The 27923-nt window shown below is 42.0% G+C and overlaps 1 protein-coding gene across 1 annotated transcript in view; it reads left to right on the top strand.

Annotated features, from left to right (window-relative positions):
• The window catches only part of LOC144766838 (perforin-1-like), a 126893-nt gene extending 102569 nt beyond the window's left edge, over window positions 1–24324 (top strand). The window contains exons 2-3 of the mRNA XM_078650557.1: window positions 19830–20433; window positions 21076–24324. Coding sequence (XP_078506683.1) covers window positions 19901–20433; window positions 21076–22201 — 1659 coding nt within the window. The 5' untranslated portion in view covers window positions 19830–19900 and the 3' untranslated portion in view covers window positions 22202–24324. The remainder of the gene's footprint in view (window positions 1–19829; window positions 20434–21075) is intronic.
• The last annotated feature ends 3599 nt before the right edge of the window (window positions 24325–27923 follow it).

The raw sequence follows: 27923 nt of genomic DNA, 5'->3' as shown, positions 1-27923 counted from the left end.
CTTCAACTCCAACAGTGGTGAGGGTGAACACAAATGAACGCCGCTTATGTACATATACATTTTCATTTTCTACACCACATGAAACCTGCGTCAGGTTTCATATAGGCGTTTTGTTGCAGGTGGGCATTCATTTGCATGAAAGCCCTGTAAAACTAACACAGTGAAATTTAGAAGATTTCACTGAGTCAGCTTTATAGCATTCCTGAATCAAATCCTTACGCCTGTTTGAAACAGGCATAAGGAGTGATGCACCATGCAATGTGTGGCTTGCTCCTGTGCATTGGAGTAGACATGTCGTGCTTACGACGTGATTCCTGCAATGTGCTGCTTTTGCGGCACAGGTGCGTGACGCATCTGTGTTGTTTTTGCTCAATGGTGCTCCACATTGTAAATGCGGCACACCATGGGTGGCAGAGCAGCGGTGCACATTAACTGGTGCATCTCTGGGGATGCGCCAGTTAACATAAATCTGCCCCTTTACATTTAAGTATGAGCAGGGGACACAGAGTTGGTGAGGCTTATCCAAGGTTAAAAAGAGATGAGTCCTGTTCACTGAAAACTTGGACATAGGACTCACCTCCTCAGCATCGCTGGACATGGCTAAATAATAGCTGCAAAATGTTACTCTTGTTAAAAAAATTTACTATTATAGTCTCTGAGATTTGTCTCTTACTCTGCAACATCTCATTGTTGTTCTCTTTCTTTAAAGATAACGACAACATTAACCATGAGTGATAATAAGCAATCCGTTGATCTCGATCTTATCGTTGAACTTGTCATTGAAACGTCAGTGGAAGTGGATCCCTTAGATGAATTAAATCCTGAGGATGATGAAGAACATGATGAGGATGCCGATTTGTCAGAATTGTATGACATAGGGTGGGAAGCTGACGTGCTTCAGCATATGGAACTATAAACATTTATTTTTAAAATGTACTGGAAATAAAAAGTGAAAATGTAAACCGTTTCATTTAAAATTAAACATAACTTGAAAAACAGGTTATGTGTAGTGTTTTTAATAAAATAGTCAAATATGCTCATAAAAATATTTCTAAACCAATGAAAAGCTTTATTAACAAGTCATATGACCTGTTATGCTTACGTTACGTGCTCCGCGCCGCGCCCCGGATTGTTGGTCATTCAAACTGAGGCTGGCGTCAGCATGAGAGCGCCAACGTCTCGTGGCTACGCCATTCAGAAAATATTGTTGGCAGCATTTTGAAAGGAAAGATCTGCAACCACCGGCAGTCACTGGGTTGCAGGAGCTGATGGACTCAAGCCTGTCGGGCGAAGCATCGTTGCACCGCCACAGTGGACGAGTCCTTTGCCGGGTGCATGGAGCGTCGCTGCACCGCAAGAGTGGACGAGTCCTTTGACGGGTGCGTGGAGCGTCGCTGCACCGCAAGAGTGGACGAGTCCTTTGACGGGTGCGTGGAGCGTTGGGGGTGCAGCTGAGGGGCCTCCATGTGGGGAGGCGGGAGAGGCTCGTCCGCGCCGCCTCTCCCTCCCAGTGCACCCCACGGCGTCTTGCTGACATTTGTTATGGCCGGACCAGGCGATGAAGAGAGGGGGGGTCGGAGGCATATGCAAGACATCCCCCCCTCGTGGCCTGCAAGGCGCCGAAAGAGGATCGTCCGCGCCGCCTCTCCCTCCCAGTGCACCCCACGGCGTCTTGCTGACATTTGTTATGGCCGGACCAGGCGATGAAGAGAGGGGGGGGGTCGGAGGCATATGCAAGACATCCCCCCCTCGTGGCCTGCAAGGCGCCGAAAGAGGAAGAGAATGGGACCACAACTACATCTCGGGTCGGGCCCATGCCTTCTCCCGCCGATGGCGGCCGGCTGCTCTTTGCCACGGCCCCAGGAACGGATCCCTTGGTTCATCCTGGGGACAGGCCTTGGCGCGTGGTGTCGCCTCCGGACTATTCGCGTAATAGTTCTCCATAGTTGTTTTAATATATTTTTGTTCAAGAATAAAAACGTTTTAACCTGTTATTTTGCTGTCGTGTGGTATATTTCTAATATTTGTCGCTCTGATGTCGTTTCCCCTCCCAAATGTAACATGTGATTGTAATCTACAGCCGGACATTCCGACAGGACATGAGAGCAAAAGGGGGGGGTCAGATCTGAAGTTGGGCAGGCGATAAGATCACGTTTTGCTATGTGGGGCTATCTATGTTCGTGATGGGGCCTAAAAGGGGGCAAGATGGCGTCGAGCTCGGTTTCTCTCACTAGTTTCATATTTCTCATGAGGGGTTGTTCCTAATGTTTCTATTTTAGCAAGGTCAAAAAGAGATCCTATCAGTGGCCTACTGATTTTGTTCGATTCCTTTTGTTTTCTCTAACGATTTTTAAGTTAAAGTTTGCTAGTACGATACAGCGGCTAGTCCGCATTTTATATATATGTCTTTTTTATTAGGGGTGTCCTCCGGTGGAGTCGGACGATCTACCTCTAATAAACGGTAAGTGTTCCTCTGAAGGAATGCGTCTTGAAAGTGGCTGACTGTAATGTATGATATTTCACTCAGTGACTTTCAGGCCCATGCTGTTTCAAAACTGTGCATGTGTTTGAAGCAGGCGTAGGTATTGACACAGCATAGAAACTACTAGGAACCAATTGGAAGTGTTGTTTTCAAGTCACATGACTTCACATGCGCGTCTCAGGACGTGTACGCGGTGATAGTATCTGGTTGGAAGTAGCGGTCTAATTCAGGGAAGTTTCAAAACGTGAAAAGGAGTAAATCTAAACACATCTGGATTGAATATATCTTCTGAGTAGTATACGTTCTATGTTGGGTCTATGAAGAAATTTAATAAGTTACAATCGCAAAGTTTTCCCGAAATATATCGGCGGGTGCGCGCACACGGTCGCGCACGATCGAAAGCCAAAAACGGGGAGATAAACGCCCTTTATAATATGCTCCTGGAGCTGTTTTTGGTACAATGAGTTAGTTCTGAAAAGAACTTTTTTTTTTTTTATTTTAAAAACAACTGTTATGTTGTTTTTTAAATGAAATGAAGAAATTTATCTTTTCTCGGGGCATTTATGACTCTCAATTTTTAGTTTAGTAAGAATGAGGCTCTGCTCTCCGTACAGAGGAATTTCTCCACACTCGTTGCATTTCATGTGCACCTTTGCAAGATATGGTCTCAAGTCCATCACAGCACTCGATGGAGATACAGGTCGTCCATCAGAAGATGTGCTGGCCACCTCTGATGGTAATAGCGTGGCCAGGGCTCTTGTCGATGCCTTTGCAAATTCCACAGGGTGCACTTGTTTGACATGCCGCATCATGGTATGTATGGAAAAGGAATATTTTTTTCTTGGATTTCCTTTTGAGAGAACCGAATTGCATATCGTGCAGGTAACTTTTGGCGCATTTACTTTCTTTAATTCTTCAGGATAAGTAAAAAATTCCCAAATAAAAGATTCCTTTTTTCTTTTTAAAGGTAGTTGCTCATTTCCTTCAGATTCGGAAGATGAATGCGGGGCGGCAGCCATTTCAGCAAAGTCTTCCGAAGGGTGTTGAATGTTGTTCTCTTTTGAGAGTACAAAAGATAGTGAGGGAAGTGGGTGGAGTCCTCCGTGTAAATTGCAGAATAGAAACTACTAAGAACCAATTGGAAGTGTTGTTTTCAAGTCACATGACTTCACATGCATGTCTCAGGACGTGTACGCGGTGATAGTATCTAGTCACGTACGTCATTTGGAAGTAGCGGTCTAATTCAGCGAAGTTTCAAAATGTGAAAAGAAGTCAATTCAAACATATTCGGATTTAATATATCTTTTGAGCTCGATTCAAGCATACAATTGTTAAAGTATAAAACCTTTTATATATTTTTTTAAAATACCAAGGTGTGTACATTCGGTCACACACGAAAGTTTAAAAAGGCATTCGGCTCCATTTAATGAAAATTTTCATAATATTAAAAAAGAAGCCTAGGTTTAGTCTGTTTGACGTATTATAAGTTCTTTGATGGGTCTATGAATAAATTCAATAAGTTCAGATTGCAAAGTTTTCACGAAATATATAGGTGGGTGTGCGCACACGGTCGCGCACGAAAGCCTGGAAATGCGCTATCCATTTTATTGAGAACTGTTGCCAAGAGTGCGCACACCGGGTCGCGCACGAAAGTTTAGAAAGGCTATTTTTATTTACAGACAAATTTTAATGCGTTGAAAAAAAGGCAAGGTACAGACTTTCTAATTCTGTATCGCTTTACAAGGAGTCTCTATGCAACTTGAACAGTGAAGAAAACGGCTGGTTTCCGAAAAAAATATTGCCAGAACTTTATGGACAAAAGTATAGGTTGTATACACGAGATATTTTTGAATTAGCATTTTAAAAACCAATGAAATTCACTGAAAAAACCATAGGTTTTACACACGTTATAGTTAGGAAGTAGCATTTACAAAACCTATGAAATTCACTGAAAAAACCATAGGTTTGACACCAGTTATAGTTAGCTGGAAATTTTACTGATATAAAACCAATGAAATTCCACGTTATAGTTAGTTGGACTCACTATAACTTGCGCATGTAATGCACTGCTGATGACGTCACATATTACATCACTCATGACATCACTGATAACACCATCCTTGTGACACAGTGACAGACCTCCTTTCACTGTAATCTAACCCTTGAAACGCATATTCAAAAATAGAAACTAAAATGTTAAAAAAAATGGAGATACTCATACCAGTTACAACAACCAATTCAATAATTCCACCATCTATATACACATGCACTAATTCACCAACAGTTCTATATAGTCACTCATACATATATTCACTAATCATATGTAGTGATACACCTACACATCCTGTTACACACCGACAGTCATCCAAATGTTATTCACACACATACTCACACATGCAAATAAACTATTGAACATCCATTTATTTGCATAAACAGCTATACACACACTACCACTTTACTTCTAAGGAAACGTACACATACTTACTCTCTTAAAAATCACTTATAGAAACACATACTAATTTAAACAGGAACTCTTACAATACCTCACTCTCACATATAGTCACTTATATACATCAATATTCACATATACTACATTAAAACATATGTAGTTACTGATAAAGACACTAATAAGACAGTCATTCACTCACTAACACAAACATATGCACACTAATCCACCCATACAGTCCTGCACATATGCTGTCTTCAAAACACATACAAACAGAGACTTAGTCACTCTTGCATCTATGTACTAAGTAATACTCCCACCAAAGCATGCAAACACTCATACTGATACTAAGAAAAACATCTAATAACCTATATACATACACATGTATTTACTCATCAACCCATGCAGCCACTTATACACAAAGTGAAACACTAATACATATATTTAAATATTTAAACATTACTCACTAATATATGTATTCACTAAGATATTCAATAATATATACATATATAACACATATTTATTTTTCAGAAAGACACACATTCACTGGATGGTGTCATCAGTGATGTCATGAGTGATGTAATATGTGACGTCATCAGCAGTGCATTACACGCGCAAGTTATAGTGAGTCCAACTAACTATAACGTGGAATTTCATTGGTTTTATCTCAGTAAAATTTCCAGCTAACTATAACTGGTGTCAAACCTATGTTTTTTTCAGTGAATTTCATAGGTTTTGTAAATGCTACTTCCTAACTATAACGTGTGTAAAACCTATGGTTTTTTCAGTGAATATATATATATATATATATATATATATATATATATATATGTATGTATGTATGTATGTATGTATGTATGTATGTATGTATATATATATATATATATATATATATATCTCTGCTTCCTTTCCACGCCGGGCCATGCACTCATGCACGGGTGCTTGTTTGAGGGGGGCGTGCCCCGCTATTATCGTAGCTATTTCCTTCTTGTATTTCCAAAAGAAGAGACAGCACTCACGGGAGGAGAATCAAGGTTTTATTTCAGACCCTCAGAGCACCAGATGCGTTTCGGCTACTGCCTTTGTCAGTGGTACACTGACGCTCCATTTTTTCTTATTTAAATACCCATCTCGTGTCATACTTAGTCATGGAGGTAAAGAGAGGACTTGTACATCATTATTGTGTGACATATTGAAATGGTTATATACAGCATTTTCGTGATCGTAATACAATTCATTTCGCCCTAGATGGGCACCTTTAAATTACGTGCTGTGACCTTATTTCGGTTCGCAATCAGTAACTGTTTCCTGTTTGCGTTATTATACCCTGTATGGGTGAATACACTTACAACAATTTTATACAATGTTTTAACTTTCCACATTATTCAGCCCTGGATGGGCTTGTAGTGACAAAGGTCAACCTCTTATTAATTAACAATTCCTCTAGTTCCCTTCCTCTCTAGACTTACTTTTACAAAACACACACAGTGCAAATCAAAATACCCTTACCATAAACCAAATTAAAGTTTTTAAAACATACATTTTCATAATATTTGAAGAATCTTAAAGGTCTTCTCTTCCTACACAACTTTTCTTTGGAGCAGGGAGCCCCCTACCCCAAATGTACTGTCATTTCCTCATGGCTATTCAGGCCCCCGGGGTTCTTGGTGCCCATTTCTATTATGTGTCTGGATTCTAATCTTCTCAATTTCATTAATCTGTCACCCCCTCTTGGGCTCGCTGGCACATGATCTAATGCAAAGTACACCAGTAGCTCACTATTACTCTTATGTTGTAACTTGTAGTGTCTTGCTACTGGGTACGATGGATCACAATTTGTAATAGCCCTGAGGTGCTCCAGGATACGCATCTTAGTGGGGTTCACTGTGCTGCCGATGTAACGCAGTCCACAAGGACAAACAAGACAATAAACAGTTTAGGGAGTGGAACACGTTAGAAAAATTTTGATTTTAAGCATTTCTCCTCTTACCTGGTAAGACATTACTTTTTTGCTATGCTTGCACGCCTTACATCGCCCACATGGGTAAAATCCTGGTTTTGGATCACCAAATGGTAGTTCTACTAGGCGTGTTAGGTAACTGCTTGTTAAAGTGTTCCTTAGTGCTCTAGCTCTCCTATAAGTTACCATTGGTTGGCGCGGGATATCTGCTCCTATTACTGGATCAGTTGGTAACAATTTCCAGTTTTTCCTTAGTACTGTTCTCAACACACCCGCCCCTTCTGGGAAGGTAGTGATAAATCTGAACTTGCCATCTCTGTTAGTATCCTTTGCTTTGTTTTTTAGCATTTCTTGCCGTGAGATATTCTTCAATTTTTTCTGGGCTTCTTCTAGACACTTCACCCCGTATCCTCGTACTCTGAATCTTTCTACACTCTCATTAGCATTCCTTATGTAATCTTCTTCTGACGTGCAATTACGTTTAATCCGTAGTAATTCCCCGTAGGGAATACTATAAATTAACTTTGGTGGATGACTGCTCTTCCAGTGTAATATAGAGTTACCAGCTGTTGGCTTTCTGAATAGTTGTGTGTGTATTTTCCCTTGCTCTGATCTCAAGATCAGAACAGATGGTATGAAGGCAGTAGAGTATGCTCTATCAACTAGAGAGGCTAACTTTGCAGACCACAATGTTATGCTTTTGGAATTTTTGAACTTCAGCCTTAGCAATAATATATTCCTATACCAGGACCAGTACTATAAACAGTTGGTTGGGGTGGCCATGGGTACAAGTTATTCCCCCAGTTTTGCAAATATTTTTGTGGGGTGGTGGGAAGAAAACGTGGCATGGAATCCCCAGTATGGAGAATGGACCCAGCACATACTGGCCTGGTACAGATATATAGACGATCTGCTAATCATCTGGCGAGGGTCAGAAAGAAGAGTTGAAGAGTATATTGACAAACTGAATACCAACATACATAACTTACACTTCACAGTAGAAATAAGCAGAAGTAAAGTCAATTTCCTAGATCTTGAGATCAGAACAGAGCAAGGGAAAATACACACACAACTTTTCAGAAAGCCAACAGCTGGTAACTCTATATTACAATGGAAGAGCAGTCATCCACCAAAGTTAATTTATAGTATTCCCTACGGGGAAAGACTACGGATTAAACGTAATTGCACGTCAGAAGAAGATTACATCAGGAATGCTAATGAGAGTGTAGAAAGATTCAGAGTACGAGGATACGGGGTGGTGTCTAGAAGAAGCCCAGAAAAAAGTGAAGAATATCTCACGGCAAGAAATGCTAAAAAACGAAGCAAAGGATACTAACAGAGATGGCAAGTTCAGATTTATCACTACCTTCCCAGAAGGGGCGGGTGTGTTGAGAACAGTACTAAGGAAAAACTGTAAATTGTTAACAACTGATCCAGTAATAGGAGCAGATATCCCGCGCCAACCAATGGTAACTTATAGGAGAGCTAGAGCACTAAGGAACACTTTAACAAGCAGTTACCTAACACGCCCAGTAGAACAACCATTTGGTGATCCAAAACCAGGATTTTACCCATGTGGGCGATGTAAGGCGTGCAAGCATACCAAAAAAGTAATGTCTTACCAGGTAAGAGGAGAAATGCGTAAAATCAAAACTTTTCTAACGTGGTCAACTGCCTAAACTGTTTATTGTTTTGTTTGTCCTTGTGGACTGCATTACATCGGCAGCACAGTGAACCCCACTAAGATGCGTATCCTGGAGCACCTCAGGGCTATTACAAATTGTGATCCATCGTACCCAGTAGCAAGACACTACAAGTTACAACATAAGAGTAATAGTGAGCTACTGGTGTACTTTGCATTAGATCATGTGCCAGCGAGCCCAAGAGGGGGTGACAGATTAATGAAATTGAGAAGATTAGAATCCAGACACATAATAGACATGGGCACCAAGAACCCCGGGGCCTGAATAGCCATGAGGAAATGACAGTACATTTGGGGTAGGGGGCTCCCTGCTCCAAAGAAAAGTTGTGTAGGAAGAGAAGACCTTTAAGATTCTTCAAATATTATGAAAATGTATATTTTAAAAACTTTAATTTGGTTTATGGTAAGGGTATTTTGATTTGCACTGTGTGTGTTTTGTAAAAGTAAGTCTAGAGAGGAAGGGAACTAGAGGAATTGTTAATTAATAAGAGGTTGACCTTTGTCACTACAAGCCCATCCAGGGCTGAATATTGTGGAAAGTTAAAACATTGTATAAAATTGTTGTAAGTGTATTCACCCATACAGGGTATAATAACGCAAACAGGAAACAGTTACTGATTGCGAACCGAAATAAGGTCACAGCACGTAATTTAAAGGTGCCCATCTAGGGCAAAATGAATTGTATTACGATCACGAAAATGCTGTTTATAACCATTTCAATATGTCACACAATAATGATGTACAAGTCCTCTCTTTACCTCCATGACTAAGTATGACACGAGATGGGTATTTAAATAAGAAAAAATGGCGCGTCAGTGTACCACTGACAAAGGCAGTAGCCGAAACGCATCTGGTGCTCTGAGGGTCTGAAATAAAACCTTGATCCTCCTCCCGTGAGTGCTGTCTCTTCTTTTGGAAATACAAGAAGGAAATAGCTACGATATATATATATATATATATATATATATATATATATATATATATATATATATATATATATATATATATATATATTTTTTATAAAAAGCAAACAAACAACTGAATTTACTAAAATGGAACACTGACTCTCGCATTAGAGGTCTCCATGTCCCATCAAGCATCAACAAAGTGTGCACTTTGCACACGCCCACTGGGGGCTGAACATACCTTACATAAACCGGAAATTAATTAAAGTAATGCGAGCCTGAGTTGTGAAGTTTGTGGCCCTTGATGAAGAGGTTCGTCCTTGAAACGCGTCGGCCGAATGAAAGTAAGGCGGAGAAGGAAGAAAGGCTGCATCTGATAGCCCGCTGGCAGAGCGCTGTCGTGAGCCCTTCCAATGCTTCAGGGCACTTTGGTTTACTAAATATGGCACGGCAGCCTGGCCGTGGGGAGGTGCTCCATCACTAGCTGGCAGTGAAATTCCAAACCAGCTGGAAGAGGCTGCTGCTTTGCACTGTCAGAGCGGATCGGAACAGCGTTCAATATGCTTAATTAGCCTGCCTAACTGATCCACGTCCTACTATAGGAATTAATGGAATTTTTAAAAAGTAAACAAACAACTGAATTTACTAAAATGGAACACTGACTCTCACATTAGAGGACTCCATGTCCCATCAAGCATCAACAAAGTGTGAACTTTGCACACACCCACTAGGGGCTGAACTCACCTCAAATAAACCGGAAATGAATTAAAGTAATGCGAGCCTGAGTTGTGAAGTTTGTGGCCCTTGATGAAGAGGTTTGTCCTTGAAACGCATCGGCCGAATGAAAGTAAGGTGGAGAAGGAAGAAAGGCTGCATCTGATAGCCTGCTGGCAGAGCGCTGTCGTGAGCCCTTTCAATGCTTCAGAGCACTTTGGATTACATATATATATATATATGTAGTCTAAAACAGTAAGGGCCTAATTATGATGTCAGCCGGTGAGCCTCTGGCTGCTCATCTGAGGCTTACCGAACGCCATGGTAGGTTTACATCCTGAACGCCAAATTATAATGTTGGCGGTCAGAGTGTAAACCAGCTGTGGTAACTGACTGGGTTCTGACGGGCTCAAGGAGCCCATCTGCCAGTCGGAAGCCGCTCATAATCCCTTAACCTCTTCAGTGCTACGCGAATTTCGCTGCAGTGCTGAAGGGTCATAAATCACATTGACTCATGACGGAAATGTTCCGTCATCAGCACCGGAGCACCGACGCTGATGACGGAACCGTTCCGTCATGAGCATGGAAGGGGTTAAGGATGGCATTTCCGCCGTCGGGATTATGAAGTCGGTTTCCGACAGCCTACCCATGTCGGCCTTTCCCATGTGGAAAGACTGTTGGAGAGCGACTTTGGGGGCCCCTTGCTGGCCTCCAGTTGAGGCCCTGGGAGGCACGGTGCCCCTTCACATCCCTGCACCGTGTGGCAGGCACTGTGAGGTGCCTGTCACACGGTGCAGGGATGTGCAAAAACTTCCATTTTACAATGGGAGCTTGTGCTGCGGGTGGTCTCTGACCGCCGAACAAGCTCATATTTGTAAAATGGAAGTTTGCGACTGCACCATGAGTGGTTGCATCCTAATTCGGTATGCGGAACCGCCAACCAATGGTCAGGCGGTTCCATCACCGAAATGGTGTCGGGCGGACACAAGTCTGCCCAACATCGCATTGAAGGCCTATATATTAAATATTTTAACAGATAGCATTCATATAATGCAATTTAAATATGTTTAAGTGATATTTAAACAAATATATACATGCAAACAATTTTAAACAAACACATATATAGGAATGTTTGTATATTTATATACACACATATAATATAAAACTACTTAAAAAACTAAAAACTATAACCTATATTTTAATTTTCTAATGTTTTATAAATATACAAATATAACAACTATGGCCCTAATTATGATGTCGGGCGGACTTAAGTCCACCTGACGGCGTTTCAGTACTGGGACCAAGCGACCTCCTGTTGACGGTCCCCACTGACAAATTAGGATACAACAAACACTGTTCGGTCGCACTTCAATTCTTTACAATGAGAGCCTGCAGTCCGACTGGAGGTGCAGTTCATCCCTGCACCCCGTGGCGAAAAGGAATCTGACCGGCTGATTACGATACGCTAGTAATGGCTCTGACCTAATGCATCGCAATCAGTATATATCTATATATATGTATATGTATATATATATATATATGTATATATATATATATATATATATATATATATATATATATATATATATATATATATATATATATATATATATATATATATATATATATATATATATATATATATATATATATATATATATATATATATATATATATATTCAGCTCACAGTTTCCACCAGGCTTTGACTAAAGAAACCACGTACTCCGGGGGTAGCTCTAAGATGTTTATTTTAAAGTTCGCAAACCTGCAGGAAACTGAGCTGGATATATATATATATATATATATATATATATATATATATATATATATAACCTACTGGCGGTGGCCAGTAGTTAGTTATAGTTAGGACCTAGTTTCCATAGGAAATCCTCAACATTCTATTTGGAATAACTTTGGCGCCTGTCGACGAATCTTCTCAAAATTCTGCAAGAAGATGGGGCGCTCGCTCCTATCCTGAAAGTTTCGGGGTGATTTGTCAAGTGGGGGCTTAGAAAAAAGGGGGGTCCCAAAACGTGTTTTCCCCATGCAATTTTCCATAGGGTCCTTCAGACACGGCTACAGCCCAAACTGCTGAACGGAATTACACCACATTTGGCAAAAAGGTAGAGTTTCGTTCGCAGATCACGTTTTTTGTTAAATGGTGTAAATCCGTTCAGTAGTTCCTGAGAAAATCAAAAGTAAAATCATAGATATATCTATAGACAAAGTACGGTATGCGTACGGTACGCGTACCCTCCCGAGCACGAGCTTTATGCTAATTGGCTGTCAACGCTCCAAACCAGGAAGTGTTGGCAGCCAGCTTGTGCCTCGGTAGAACCGAGGCACAAGAAAACAAAAAGAAACGCGGCTCCCACCCTACCATAGCAAAGTGCTTTGGTTTTTGGAAGAGAGAGCAGGAAACCTGACCTCGCTTCCAAAAACCAAAGCCGATTGCTTTTCTACATGGGGAGCAGCATGTTATCTGCTTCCCATGTAGAAAGATATTGGCAAGGGGGCCCTCCCAAAAAATACAAATAGATTAAAAAATGGCCGGCCCCGGGGGGTGGTGTCCCCGGGGCCAAAAGTGGCCACAGTAGAGAAGCAAGGCAGCCCCACTCCTAATAATCTTTTTTTTTTTTAAAAGGCCTATGCCCTCGGGGATGGGGTCCCCGGGGCAGACTACGGCCTTGGGAGGGGGGCCACACAGCCCCCTTCCCAATTTATTTTAATTTTTTTATTAAAAATTGGGGGCAGGCCCTGGGGAATGGGGTCCCCAGGGCCAAAAAAAAGAAAAAGAAAGGGAGCTGCACAGCCCCCCTTCTTAAAAGTAAATTTTTTAAAAACGGGATTGGGGAGGAGGCCATGCCCCCTCATTGCACCTCTCTGCAAACGCGACCCCTGGCGCATTTGCAGAGGGGGAACTAATTCCCCTTGAATACTGGGGGTCCCTGGGGGTCAACTAGCCCTCCAGGAACCTTCAGTATGCGCCAGGGGGCTCCATTGCAGAAAGGTGTAAAAAGGGGCGTGGCCTCATTACACCTCCCTGCAACGCAGCCCCCTGGTACATGCTAGAGGTTCCTGGTGGGCTGGTTGGCCCCCAGGGACCCCCAGTATTAAAGGGGAATTAGTTTCCCCTCTGCAAACACGCCAGGGGGCTGTGTTGCAGAGAGGTGTAAAAAGGGGCATGTGCAACAGTAGGGAAAGCATTGGACTAAGAAGGGTTACATTTACTATTCCCACTCCAGTAGGTTAAACAGTAGGGACAGTGCTGGACTCAGGAGGGTTAAAACGTACTATACCCGCTCCAGTGTGTGCAAAAGTAGGGAAAGCGTTGGACTCAAGGGGGCTTAAATTTACAATTTCCACTCCAGTAGGTACCTCATTAGGGCAAGCGTTGGACTCAGGAAAGGTTAAATTAACTATTCCCACACACTTCAGTGCAATATTAGGAAAAGCATTAGACTCAGGAGGGGTTAAATATATTCTTACCACTCCAGTTTGTGAAACAGTAGGGAAAGCGTTCGACACCGAAGGGGTTTAGTTTACTATTTCCAACTCAGTAGGTGCAACATTAGGGAAAGAGTAGGACTCAGGAGGGGTCAAATTTACTATTCCCACTTCACTATGTGCAGCAGTAGAGAAAGCTTTGGACTCAGGAGAGGTAAAATGTACTATTCCCACTCCATTGTGTGCAACAGTAGGGAAAGCTTTGGACTAAGGAGGGCGTACATTTAATATTCCACTCCAGCAGGTGCAACAGGAGGGAAAGTGTTGGACTCTGGAGGGTTGAAAGTTACTATTCCCACTCCAGTAGGTGAAACAGTAAGGAAAGTGTTGGACGCAGGAGGGGTTACATTTACTATACCCACTTCGGAAGGTTCCTCAGTAGGGAAAGCGTTGGACACAGGAAAGGTTAAATTAACTATTCCCACACCAGTCAGTGCAACAGTAGGGACAGCGTTAGACTCAGAAGGTGTTAAATACACTATTCCCACTCCAGTCTGTGCAACAGTAAGGAAAGTGCTAGTCTCAGCAAGGGTAACATTTTCTATTCCCACTTCATTCACTGGTACAGTACAGAGAGAGTACTTCATTTCAAACAAATAACATTTTAACAGCTCTATTAAAAACCCCAAAACATAAAATTCTAAATGTGAAAACTAAACATTTTAAAAATGAAAAAAATAACATACATATTACAATTTTTACAAATTATTATCAGTTAACACAAATAATATTTATAGAACTAAAAAAAGCACACTATTCACACAAACATAACAGCCAACAATTAAAATGTAATAGTAATAAAAAGGTATTACACAATTATCATTTGAAATAATACAAAATAAAACAAATTCTATATTTTTTTAGTTATGGTTACTTAAATAACTTCTCTACACACTAAACAACACACACCTAACAGATAACTTAACAAATATGATAAGTTCACAATTAACATCATTATCAATTAAATAATTAATTATAAAGTAATAATTAATTAGCAATACATTATTTCTTAAGTAACTTCCCATCCTGTCACCCTAAAAAAATGACAGCCCACACCTGACATATAATTTTTAAAAATCTTAATGGCACAATTTACATAATTAATGATCAATTAATTAATTTACTTCCCAGCCTGTCCCCCTATAAACCCCACAACTCACACCTAAAACATAACTTAAAAAATTAATCATTTACACAATTTGCATAATTATTCATCATTTTTTTAAAGAGTTTTTTATAGCGCGAACTTGACCCGAATCAGGTATCAGAGCGCTTTACGTAGCACCAGTTACATTACATGAGGACACACATTCATTTTTGTTAGGCATGGGGAGTTTAAGTGATTTGCCCAGAATCACAGGATGTTTTAGTGTCATTACCAAGACTTGAACCCAGTTCCCCAGGTCTGAGGTCGAGCGCCCTAGCCGTTAGGCCAACTCCTCTAATTAAATAATGAATTCATTATTAATTAATAATAATTTAAATGAATATACTTCCCATCCTATACCCCTATAAACTCCGAAGACCGTACCTAAAACATAACTTAAAAATTAATTAATTACACAATGTTCATAATTAATTATCAATTAAATTATCAATAATAATGAAAAATGTATTTATTCATTAATTATAATGAATTTAGTTCCCATCCTATACCCCTACAAACCCCACAACCCGCACCCAAAAAATTATTAATCACACAATTTACATATTTAATTATCTAATAAATAATTAATGAACATTACAATTATTATAAATGAATTACAATTAAATTACTTTCCGCCCTATAACCATACAAAACCCACAGCTTGCTGTGACACTAAAAATTACAATAAATAATTTCATTAAATTAAAAAGCAACACAAAATTTGTAAACTATTTTACAAAAAAAATTAACAGTAATTATACAGACACTTTATAACATATACAATTAAAACATATATTAAACTACATGAAATTAATTGAACAATGATATTATTAACAACAATATTTTTGTAAATGATATTACCAACACAGATATTTTTAATATTGATATTAACAACATAGATACTTTTGTCGAGGGGGTCCGGGAGGACAAAGAGGGGGCAAATCTGTAGGACCTGTTCCCTTACATAGGAGCACAGCAAGAACCAATATTGTCCAGATGATTATCATGTCAAGCAGATCTCACAGCCATACACATTATATTAGCGGGCTGACGTACTAGGAATGTGCCCAAACTGGCCATAGCAAAAAACACAGTTGATGGACAGAATGTAGAACAATGTCATACATTCACCCCAGTACAATGATCTGGGCCTAAATCCATCGTTTTTTTGCACTCCACACCACCCTGGGTTAGACACTGGCTATATGCAAATCAGCTCTGACCCTGTGCCTCATGGGAACAGTCCAGTCCGAACTACCAAGCCATGTCTTTCCCAGACCGGAATCAAGCATCCAAGGACCAGTTTCTGGCTATCAGCCTTCATCAGCCTGGATAGCTTGACTCCAGTGGTGTGGAGAGCCTGGGACTCACGTCTGAGCATACCCAGCCCACTCGGGGTGAAAATTGCAAAAAACACAGTTGATGGACAGAATGTAGAACAATGTCATACATTCACCCCAGTACAATGATCTGGGCCTAAATCCATCGTTTTTTTGCACTCCACACCACCCTGGGTTAGACACTGGCTATATGCAAATCAGATCTGACCCTGTGCCTCATGGGAACAGTCCAGTCCGAACTACCAAGCCATGTCTTTCCCAGACCGGAATCAAGCATCCAAGGACCGGTTTCTGGCTATCAGCCTTCATCAGCCTGGATAGCTTGACTCCAGTGGTGTGGAGAGCCTGTGACTCACGTCTGAGCATACCCAGCCCACTCGGGGTGAAAATTGCAAAAAACACAGTTGATGGACAGAATGTAGAACAATGTCATACATTCACCCCAGTACAATGATCTGGGCCTAAATCCATCGTTTTTTTGCACTCCACACCACCCTGGGTTAGACACTGGCTATATGCAAATCAGCTCTGACCCTGTGCCTCATGGGAACAGTCCAGTCCGAACCACCAAGCCATGTCTTTCCCAGACCGGAATCAAGCATCCAAGGACCGGTTTCTGGCTATCAGCCTTCATCAGCCTGGATAGCTTGACTCCAGTGGTGTGGAGAGCCTGGGACTCACGTCTGAGCATACCCAGCCCACTCGGGGTGAAAATTGCAAAAAACACAGTTGATGGACAGAATGTAGAACAATGTCATACATTCACCCCAGTACAATGATCTGGGCCTAAATCCATCGTTTTTTTGCACTCCACACCACCCTGGGTTAGACACTGGCTATATGCAAATCAGCTCTGACCCTGTGCCTCATAGCTGCATCTCTGCAACCAAGATACAATCATCACATTGGCGACTCGCAGGGGGGGAAGGCGGGGAAAGAAGGGGTATGGAGCCAACATGATCTACGACTATGAAGAACTCGGATGAGTAATTGCTAGATAGGTCTTTAAACGAGTACATAATGAATGCTATCTTAGACATTCTTGAACTGCTCTGATGTTTTTGAAAATGGATCAATAAAATCTGTTAAAAAATCATAGATACTATTGTAAACAATATTGACAACATAGATATTTTTGACATTGATATTACTTACCTTAGAAAATCGATATTCTTGTCATTGATATTCCTGCATCATGATATTTGTGGAACACGATATTAAAAACTCAATATTTCTGAATCTCAACATTTTTTACTCAGTATTTTGGTAGAATACTATAGTGTGGCCTTTGGCTCCTCTCTGTGCTTAATCTGAGGCAGTAGTTCCACGTGGGGCTCTCTGGCAAGGTCGGCTTTAGCGCTAGTGCTGCCAAGTGTGACAATGTTTGTTGGAGCCCCCACAAAAAACCTCTTTCTCCACAAATTCCCTCACTACCACACTTCACCAGTGCCCCTCATCTCTCCAGAGCCCCACTCTAACATGTAGTTAATTTGCTTTCCGTGTTACTCATACTAGTGTAGGATGTCAGAGCACTTTACATCACACACACATTTTACAGCACAATGAATCATATGTGTGTAAATCAGTCTATGGAAATGTTACATAAGAAAAATAGGATTGTAAGGCGTAGGAGTCACAAGTCACTGATGCTACAATGCAGACTATTTTAAGTGCTTCGTTATGGAGAAGCACAGACTCAAATTTAAATTGTACTGAAGTGTTTGGCTTTACTAATAAGAATGTATTTCTACCTAAATTAACCCATTTCAGCAACATTAGGTTAATGAAAGACTGCAGAACAAAATATAACATTCTAATCTATACCATGCATGCAGCTCTTTGATGACAGTCCAAAGCCCACTGTGCTATATTCAGGTTGTAACTTATAAAATAGAAGTAACAAAATTATGTCTGAGACAAAAACAGTGACATCCTGAGCGATCCCCAAAAAATACAGTTTGTTGATTTGCCTAGTACACGTTCTTCTGCAGCAGACATATTAACTAACCTTCTGAACTACTGTATCATGAAAGAAAATTAGACAAAATTCCAATCTCTCGCCAGCAAGAACATTAATCACCAGATTTAGCTGACATTTTTATTGATACCTGAAAACTGTTGGGCACACAAGGAACTCTGCAGCAGGTGTGTTTTAAACCTGCGTTATTTCTAAATACACCCCCACTCCCCAGGTCAGCAGCAGCATCGGTCGCGCTGCCCTAGCGCACAGGCATTCATTTTTTGGAACCAGCTCCCATTTTTAACCGAGAGCAAAAGGGAAAAAAACACAAGAGGAGGAAAGAACGAGGAAGAGGAAGACAGAAAAAGTGATAAAAGAAGAAAGATGGGATGCAAAAGAGCCGCACAATTGAGATATAGTGGAGGAGGGAGTGCCCAGTGGTGGATGAAAGAGGCATGAATCTGGACTACGTTGGGAGGGAGAAAGGGGGGGCAAGCACACCGACCACCATTTGTGTGTGTAAAAGGCCGCTTTATTGAAACAGGTGCACAACACACTTTAATAAAACGGGCAAACTGCCCTACAAACTAAAACCTCTCTAAACATCGAGTTACCTGACCCCCTTTACCTTTCCTCCCCCACCCCTACGATCCCCACATGATAAAAATCCCCCACCCTGCAATATACAATCCATAACTTCAAATACATTACACAATACACAATTTTATCACCTACATCATAACTCCAAACCTCCCAAGACCTACCGTCCTATTTGCATACTTCTTGCAACTGTAACTAACTACTCTCTAATGTAACTTCCAAACTGCTTAACCTTTCCCCGCTCCCATTCCCCAACTCCCCAAACCTAACGATAAAGTACCGAACTCCAGCCAAACTTGGCCAACGTCAAAAACAACTCCGCCCGCACCTGTTCCAAGCGACAACTTACATAACATCCCCCTGTGCACCTGTCCCAAACAAAGCCTCCCTACCAAATATGCTTCAGACAGTAAACCTCCCACAAAAACGCAAACCCATGACAAAGAAAAAACCCTAGCTACCACGCTCCCAGCCACCAGGTCACTCTTACCTAAAATGGTGGCCTGGGAAGCACGAGGACCCCTTATAAAACCCTTGGGCTACAATTCTAAAATTGGACTGCCTTTGGGCTACTCCCAGGCAGCCCAAAGCAGCGAAATAGCCGTTCTCGCACTCGCCCCTCTTCCCCCCCAAAAAAAATCTACCCGGGGGGCAGACCTCGCGGCTTGGCTGCCCCAAACCCCTCTTGCCTACGTTTTTGACGTCCCCAACATTCTGTAGTGCCAGCCACACGCTTCTGAGCAAAACTTTGGCAGCTACACTTGCTGTTTCCCAATTTAAGCACTAGCACCGCCATCATATCTCACACTGTTAGCTGTTTGGTGTAATGTTCCACTTCCCAAGGAGTGCTGCCATTACAATACATTTAATGTTTGCTTTGTTTTCTGCTGCAGCAGTATGTTGAATGTTTTAGACAGTACTCAAAGTGCAAGCCAGACCTAATGACTGCACCATTATTCTTGGAATTTTAGTGAAATTGTACATGTGTCTTTCTGCTTATAAATATAGATATCTTTTCTAATGTGGCCATGATTTCTAACAGTACATTTCTATGTGCACCAACAGGAGACATACGGAGCACTCTGCTGAAGCTCGAAGCTCCTCCCAGAGAGGCAACGCTCTGCACTGTTTTCACCATGAGAAGCCATTTTGGATTGCTGTTGTGTTGCTGGATGCTCTTCCTGACATCTCCTAAGTTGTCTGGGGTGGAGGCCGGCTGCCGGCCTGGAAATACTAAGGAATGTGAAACTGCTCCCTTTGTGCCTGGGCACAATCTAGGTGGAGAAGGGTTTGACGTCACCAAACTGGAAAGGAAGGGAGCCTATGTTATTAAAATGGAGGACACAGGGGACAGAAGCGCAGGCTGTAAACTGTGCAGGAACCACCTGCAAGACAACAGATACCAGAAGATACCCAAGCAAGTTGTTGACTGGCGCATCCTCACGAGGCACAGCATGAAAGCGACATCCAAACTTCATGAGTCGAGCACTTCCCTAAAACTATCACAAAAGGAAGCCATTAACAATAACTGGAAAGTTGGCCTCTCGACTAGCGTTCTATCAATTGCAGTAGGAGGCTCCCATTCTCGCTTGTCTCAATTTGCAGAGAAGAGGTCGAGTTCTGCGAGGTACAGCTACATAAGCCAAGAAGTGTTGTGCACAAATTACAGGTGAGTTGAGAGTAGATCCATATTGTGGTGTGTGCACTTGTTATGGCTCATGGAAGGAAGGTAAGATGGGCAGCCTCTGCATCTGTAGGACAGAGCAAAAAGCTGAGCCCAGAGTATTTGGGTTAATTTCACATGAGTACGATTGCAGTTGAGATGTACATTACAATGTTTTGAATACTGTTGGCCTTTTCAGGGAAGGAGGGAGGTCTCGTCTGTCTTTCTTTCTCTTATTCTGGATCGAAGCATGATGATATAAAATAATCCCCAGCCCAATACTGAGCTCTGATGTGCACCACGAGTAGCCACCGACACAAAATACGCACTGGTTGCCACACTAGCCCAGTTGCTTATATTCCACTCACAGCGTTCGTGGCATTGTGAAATGCTGGAGATACTAGTTCAGGAAAAAAAACTGTTTTTCATGGTTGCCTTCTATAAAACAAAAACATATTCCCAAGTCTTGGAGTACGTGAGTTCAAGGGCGACATATATTATAAAGGTCGCCCCCAACTGATGGTGCCAGTAGGTATGAAAGGCTTTATATTCAATGGGTTGGTTCATAAGCTCTGATCAGGAAGGACTTCAATGCTGCTACACATCCAAACCTCTGCATATATTAAAACCATTCTCTGTTTGTTCTAGGTACGGGATAAAAAGTTGCCCTGATGTCACAGATAACTTTAACAAAATGCTGAAATCTCTGCCGAGCAAGTACAACTCTTACACAAAGGCTGCCTTCCGTCAGCTGATAGACGTCTACGGGACTCATTACATCAGGCAGGTGACCTTGGGAGGAAGAATCAAGGATGTGACTGCAATCAAGACGTGCGACGTGACCTTAGGTGGAGTCACGAAAAGTGACGTTAAAGACTGCCTGAATGCAGAGGTCAGTGCCAGCACGGCTGGCATGATTAGTTTGGGAATAAGCAGCAGTGTGTCAAGCTGCCAGTCTAAAGCCAGGAGTCAGTTTCACAAGAACACATTTTCAGAGAAGTTCAGCGAGAGGTATTCTGAAGTGATTGGTGGCAGTATGGATAAGAACGCGGACCTCTTGTTTCCAAATCAAAATGGCGGCAACCGGAAGAAAAGTATACAGAGGTGGATCACAAGTTTGAAAGGGAGCCCAGATGTGGTAGAATACACCCTGGAGTCCCTACACCTGGTTATGTGCTCCCAAGGTCCAGTCAGGGAAAACCTCAAAGCAGCCATCTCAGAGTACATTCTAGAAAAACAAACTAGGGATAAATGCCCCAGTTGTCCTCGAGGAAGTCGTGTCACACGACAAGGCCGCCAGTGCACCTGCAGCTGTCCAAGCAGCAGCTTCATGAACAGCGAGTGCTGTCCATCGAAAAAAGGTGTGGGAGAGCTAACCGTGTATGTTAGAGAGGGGAATGGTCTCCGTGGAGACAGTAATTGGCTTTGGAATGGTCATTCTGATGCCTATGTTGTCGTATCGGTAACAAGTAAATATGGCTACCAACGTACCCCAACAATTGACAACAATAACAACCCCCGATGGTATTACACAATGCACTTTGGTACGGTTAACCTCTTTAGTTATCTGGAGATGAAGCTGATCGTGTATGACCAGGACTGGTTCTGGTCCCGCAACACTGGAGAATGTAGAATAAAACTAGACCGTGCGTCTACTGGATTTATCTCACAAATATGCTACGTCGCAAAAGGCGGGCACATTCGCTATCAATACAAGATAGAGTGTGCACCAGGTTTGGGTGGCTCCAAGTGCAGCGAGTTGTCTCCCCCCTAGGGGACGCTCTCAGGCTAAACAGACCTTTCCTTATAGTAAAGAAAGAGAAGACCAATCCCTTCTTTAGCAAGCAGCAGAACCAGGTATAGCCAATGTTACAGCTTTACTGTAGTCATTAATTGCCCTAAGTACTGCCGCACTTCTCTGTAATTTCCGCAAAGCTTTACTGGGTAACAGCCATCGGAGAACAGCACAGTAAGGGACCTATTTTTGGGATTGTAGCGCAACGCAGTACAACAAGCCACCTTATGAGTCACTATATGTAGAATTTATAATTGGTAACAGAGGTCAAAGTAGGCGGGATCAGAGAATCACCACATGCCCATACTTTCTTAATTTATGAAAAATCTTTCCCCTATTTTTTCTGAAATGGCACGTGTCCCGGGACAGTTAATTACAATAGTTTAAATGCTTCAGCTGAAGTGTCATTCAGGGAGTCTCCTGTGCTGTGAAACCAAGAGAGGCAGACAACTAAACAATCAAGAACCCTTCTTGGCAGGGTGCCTGCTTGCCTGAAAGAAATGCAAATGTGCTCAACTGGCTAATCTGCAAATGTACAGGGGGCTTGGGAGCCGGCACTGACTTTAATTGTGGGATTGACTTGAAGCTTTGTGATGACAGATGTATTCTTTTTGACTGGCAGTGCCACGGAGTTACTAGTTGAGTTGTGAAGCGCCAGCTTTTAAGGGACAGATATATATTTTTTAAATGTTTTACATACAGTCTGGCCATTACTAAAATCTATATTTTTGGAGCACCATTTTATCTTTAGCTGTTTTGTAGCATTCTAGATTATGTTGTGTGTAATGCAAGTTTAAAATATTGACTTACATATTCACCGTGCATTCTGTCACAGGATGGGACCTCTTAGCACTAAAATTACACAAGTAACTATTCCCCACTGCACCAACCAAGGTTTAAATCTGTGGCTTTTTGGTTACACATTCACCTCTGCAGTGTATTACCTAATATATGTTTCATAATGCACTGTAGTGCATTTCCCACTGATTAACTTGACTATTTTAATTATTCTCCATTTAAGCTGCACCTTTTTTTAAAAGTAGGTCCCTGAAGTTGAAAGGCCAAAACAAAAAAAATAGACAGAATATTTATTCTGAAAGGTTTAGCGTTACTTTTTTAACACTAACCAGATGTTAAACCCATTTAGGGATTTGCAAATGCGTTGGTTTGTATGGAAAAGTAACGCAAAGCAGCGCAAAATGCTGTTCTGCATAGCTTTGTGTTAAGAGGGTGTTACATGGGTGGAGAATGGGCGTTCCCATGCAACCACCCATGTTTTTTTATGCCAAACCCGATTCACTAACATTAGTGAAAAGCGTTTAACACCAAAAATTAATGCCACTGAAAAGCAGGCGTTATACAAAGAACTGTTTACACTTCTCCGTGCCTTTCTGACTTTGCATGAGTGCTGCACTGTGCAGTACACATACACGGTAGGAAATGCTTTTGGATATGTCTAGGCATAGTAACCTATGCTAGACTCAGGCACACAGCCTAGCGCCTCGGTGCTAAGTAGTGAGCTTGATGCACAACAGCTGAAATCAGCTCCGGCGCTAGGGAGAGGGATGGAGAGTGACATTTCTCTGTCAATATGGTGCTCTCTTGCTCCCTCCCTATCATGCAGCGCAGCCTCTTAGGAGGCTGCTCTGCATTGCGTGACAGTGTTCAGAATCTGGGTCCTAGTTTTTTTCAGCTACACATTTTACCCCGCCCCTGGGCTCACTGGCTCACCCCCATTGCATGCAGCATCATAGTTCCCATCCTTTTTTTAATGCACTTCGACCGCTGATTGGTAATTATAATACCACAGGGTCCACAAAGCTTTATTATGCAGTTTCAGATCAGCCGGAATTCCTGTAGTAAACACTTTTCAAGCAAGGAAAAACATCACTATTGCCAACTACTATATAAAGCATTGTCCAGTGATAATGATAAATAGCTACCACCTAAAATATGGCCACAACTGGGTGGGCATTAAAAGTAGCTAAAGCTGTAACCAGTGTGGAAAGTTTAACCTTTGTTGGGTGTGATCACTAAACCCTCAGGGAAACGCCCGGTGCCCTCAAGGGCCGGGAAACATCCTTTACAACAAAACTTTTACCACGCAGTGCTGTTACAACGCAAGTATTACAACGAAAACCTTTACAACGCATTACACTGGGGGGCGCTCTAGGATAGGGAATAGTTTTAATTTACTATCCAACACCTTCCCTAGAGTCCACAGGGACTGGAGTTGGAATAGTAAATTAAACTATTCACTATCCAGCACCCCCAAGTGTAATGCGTTGTAAAGGTTTTCGTTGTAATACTTGCGTTGTAACAGCATGCGTGGTAAAAGCATGCGCTGTAATGCCATACATCCCAAGGGCCAGTTCGTCCCGCTAGATATGGCGAGATTGTATCACGAGGCTCCTGTCTTCAGAATCCATAGGGCGCCTGTAATTTTTATCCCTCGTGTAATTCTGTTCCCCAATGGTAGACATTTTAGTGCAAAAGAGCTTTGGTTAATGCACGGTGAGGCATTGTTCTCAGCAGAATAGCAATTTAATCTTCTAGAAATTCTATGTGGCCCATTGGATCATATCTACGGGTGTATGATGTTACTTTTTGTTAAATTTAGTCAGATAAATGTGCAGAAATTTAGTGGGTGAAAAGGGGCCTTCCAAACCTGGGACGTGCATATTTCGGTAAGGAATGCCCAAAAACCTGCTTGATGTGGACCGTTTTGTTTGGGAGAATTCATTGCAGGTATTGATTTAGTCTGCAATAAATTGTGTAGTGTTTCTTTCCCCTGGAGGAGGAACCATTGTGTAATCATTAATGCACTCAATACATAGCGAACCACGGGGTATTAGATTTTATCTGAGGTAATAATTATCACCAACCCCTTTGTGGCACTCATAATTAGGGGCTACACGTTCTTTGCTGCTGAAATGTCACACTGCATGGAAAGGCTCAGTAAAATGTAAATGTGCAGAGGAAAATCTTGCATACATTTTCCAACATGTACTTATGCCACAAATATGCAACTAGTATGACTTGCACTCCAAGAGCCTTGCTTGGCTGAGATGGTTTCAGTTAATGTGAAAATATCTTGGGCTGAGGAAATATCGTAGAGCTGATAAATGAAAACCAGGGAACGTTGCAACCTTCGCAGAGGGCAAAAAACGAAAACGTTTCTTATTCACCCCCCAATCGTATCATTTTTTCTTTTAAATGGCTATGCTTTTTTCTTGGTGTTGATGTATGTTATCAATTACTGTTTATTCGCATGCTGCATCTTCAAGTTCCCAATAAAAATGAACAGTTGCTTCGAGCTTCTTCTCGGCTGACTTTTCTTCATGGTTTTATTTGTTTTTTAAACATTAAATGTGGGTCCGCCTGTTTTTCTTAGGAGTCTGCCGCCCACACCACAGCAGAATGCCTGATTACCAAAGCTGCCTCACTTTGATTCTGCCTCCTGAATCTTTCTTCCACCTTCCTGTACTATCTTTTTATCGCATCCCTGCAGGTTTTTTTTCATTCTATTTTTTCCTATCTTTCTCTTTCCTCTTATTTCTCCCTTCTATGTCTTTCTTTCTCTTGCTCGGAGTAAAAGTGGTGATGAAAAGTCCCTGGTCACAAAAAGGAGTGCTGGTGCTTACCACCTGCCACAACCGGCATACATTGAAAATTGCATGCATCCATCGAGCTGATCTGAAGAGAACTGGGACGCTGGTCAGACAATAAGACATTGGAGATGTCCATTGGAGTTCTGTATAGAGTTTACATCGCACAGCTGCTTGATAATGGTGCTTCCATGGCAACTGTACAAAGCACCTGATGATGTTTTGGAAGCCATTAAGACTTTTCAGAGAAACATTGAGAGACATGGGAATCATTAGAAATCACATGGGGAGATATAGCTGTCTGGAGGTAAACAATACTTGTTCTTGGGGATACATGTGTTGTGGTCTGTCACTACAGTGTAAGGAAAGAGACTAATTCAGTGCATGGATGTCCTCAGGGTCATCAGTGGTCGCAGCTGCTGCTCTTGGCTTGCCTCTTGCAACCTCTGGCCCTGCCTTTGCGACCCCTGCCCTCATAGGTAGCAAAATCAGTGCCAAGAGCACAGCAGCAGCTCTGCATTCCATATTTTCTGCCAATTTTTCATTACACTAATAGTGAATAATATTATATTATTCACTATTAGTGTAATAAAAAATTGAGCACTGAACCTTTGGCTTAGCTGGACCTTTGGTGGCAGCTTTTGTAAGTAAAATGGCCTTACATGTACATTGTGTGTGTGCTTATGATTGAGAGTTGGTTTATGTACGAGAACATGTGTGTGTGTGTGCGTGCATGTGTATGGCCAGGGACTACTGAACATCCCCCTCCCCCGCCTTGTGTTTAACCAACATTTATTTAAGATGGACATGTGAGGGATTTCTTTGGAGGCGGGGGTCGTACAACCCCCGGCCGTATTTATTAAAACATAAAATCAAATAAAAATTGAAATAAACAATATTTACACATTTTATATCAGATGGCTAACCTTAACATACTTCTAGGACAAGGTATTTCCTATCCGAATCTAACATCTGAATCATAATCATACATTAATTACTAATTCACTGCTCACCAATCATGACCTTACCGCCTGACCAAGGAATAGCAATAAATACAACGATTGATGACCTGTAAATGGGAAAAAGTTCTAAGGAACAAAAATAATCGTACGAAACACACGTCATCCATTTACCTTGGGAACACATATGAACAACCTTCATAACACAATAAGCAATATCTGCCTTAGGGGATGGTGGGTGGGGAAAAAGATTATAGCCTCCTAGAGGCTGGGTGGGGCAGACCGGGGAGCGCTGGTAAAAGAGGCCGACTCCCGTGCTACGCGGTCTTTTTAAACCCCTTTACTGACTAGGTCGGTTCTAACCGGCCTGACCTCTGCTCCCCTAGTGACCCGGAAGTGATTCAATGGCTTCCGGGCCACTCTGGAGCCCTTTTGGCCAATCCGTGAAGAGGCGCTCCCAATGCGTCATAATGAGGCGATGGGGCGCGTCCCACCACGGAGAGCAGGCGGGGAAGGGGGGCCGGTGCGCGCCATACTTGCGGCAAGGCCAGGGACTACTGTACAACCCCCGGCCGTATTTATTAAAACATAAAATCAAATAAAAATTGAAACAAACAATATTTACAAATTCTTACGCAGAAAACGTAGTATGACATACTTCTAGTACAAGGTATTTCCTACCCGGATCTAATATCTGAATCATAATCATACATTAATTACTTTTCTGCGCATCCTATTTGGGCCTACAGCAAGGTCGCTGTCAGATCCTTATCAATTAGCCACGCCCAACCGTAGGAGTGTGCATGCGCAGGGGGCCCGTTTACCGTGGGGGTACTCCCCCCCCCGGTTACCCCCATATGCTCTATTTGCTCCATTAAAGGGGGGCCCTTGCATTCTGCACCGTTTAGTTATGTTATGTTATATGACATTTGTAAAGCGTGAACTATCGCTCCGAAAGGAGCATCCTGGCACTGTAGAAGATAGTGCGGGTACTGTGAGGAGGTGCTAGATTACATTCAACACATAGGTGTCTGTCAGGTTAAATATCCAGGTTATCAGTCTTTTCCTAAAGAGGGACTCTGTGGACAACACTCTCAGGTCATTAGACATGGCGTTCCATGCTTTGGAGGCCAA

This window comes from Lissotriton helveticus, chromosome 7 (assembly GCF_964261635.1).
Source record: "Lissotriton helveticus chromosome 7, aLisHel1.1, whole genome shotgun sequence".
Classification (NCBI taxonomy): domain Eukaryota; kingdom Metazoa; phylum Chordata; class Amphibia; order Caudata; family Salamandridae; genus Lissotriton; species Lissotriton helveticus.
This window is presented reverse-complemented; position numbering and strand designations above follow the sequence as displayed.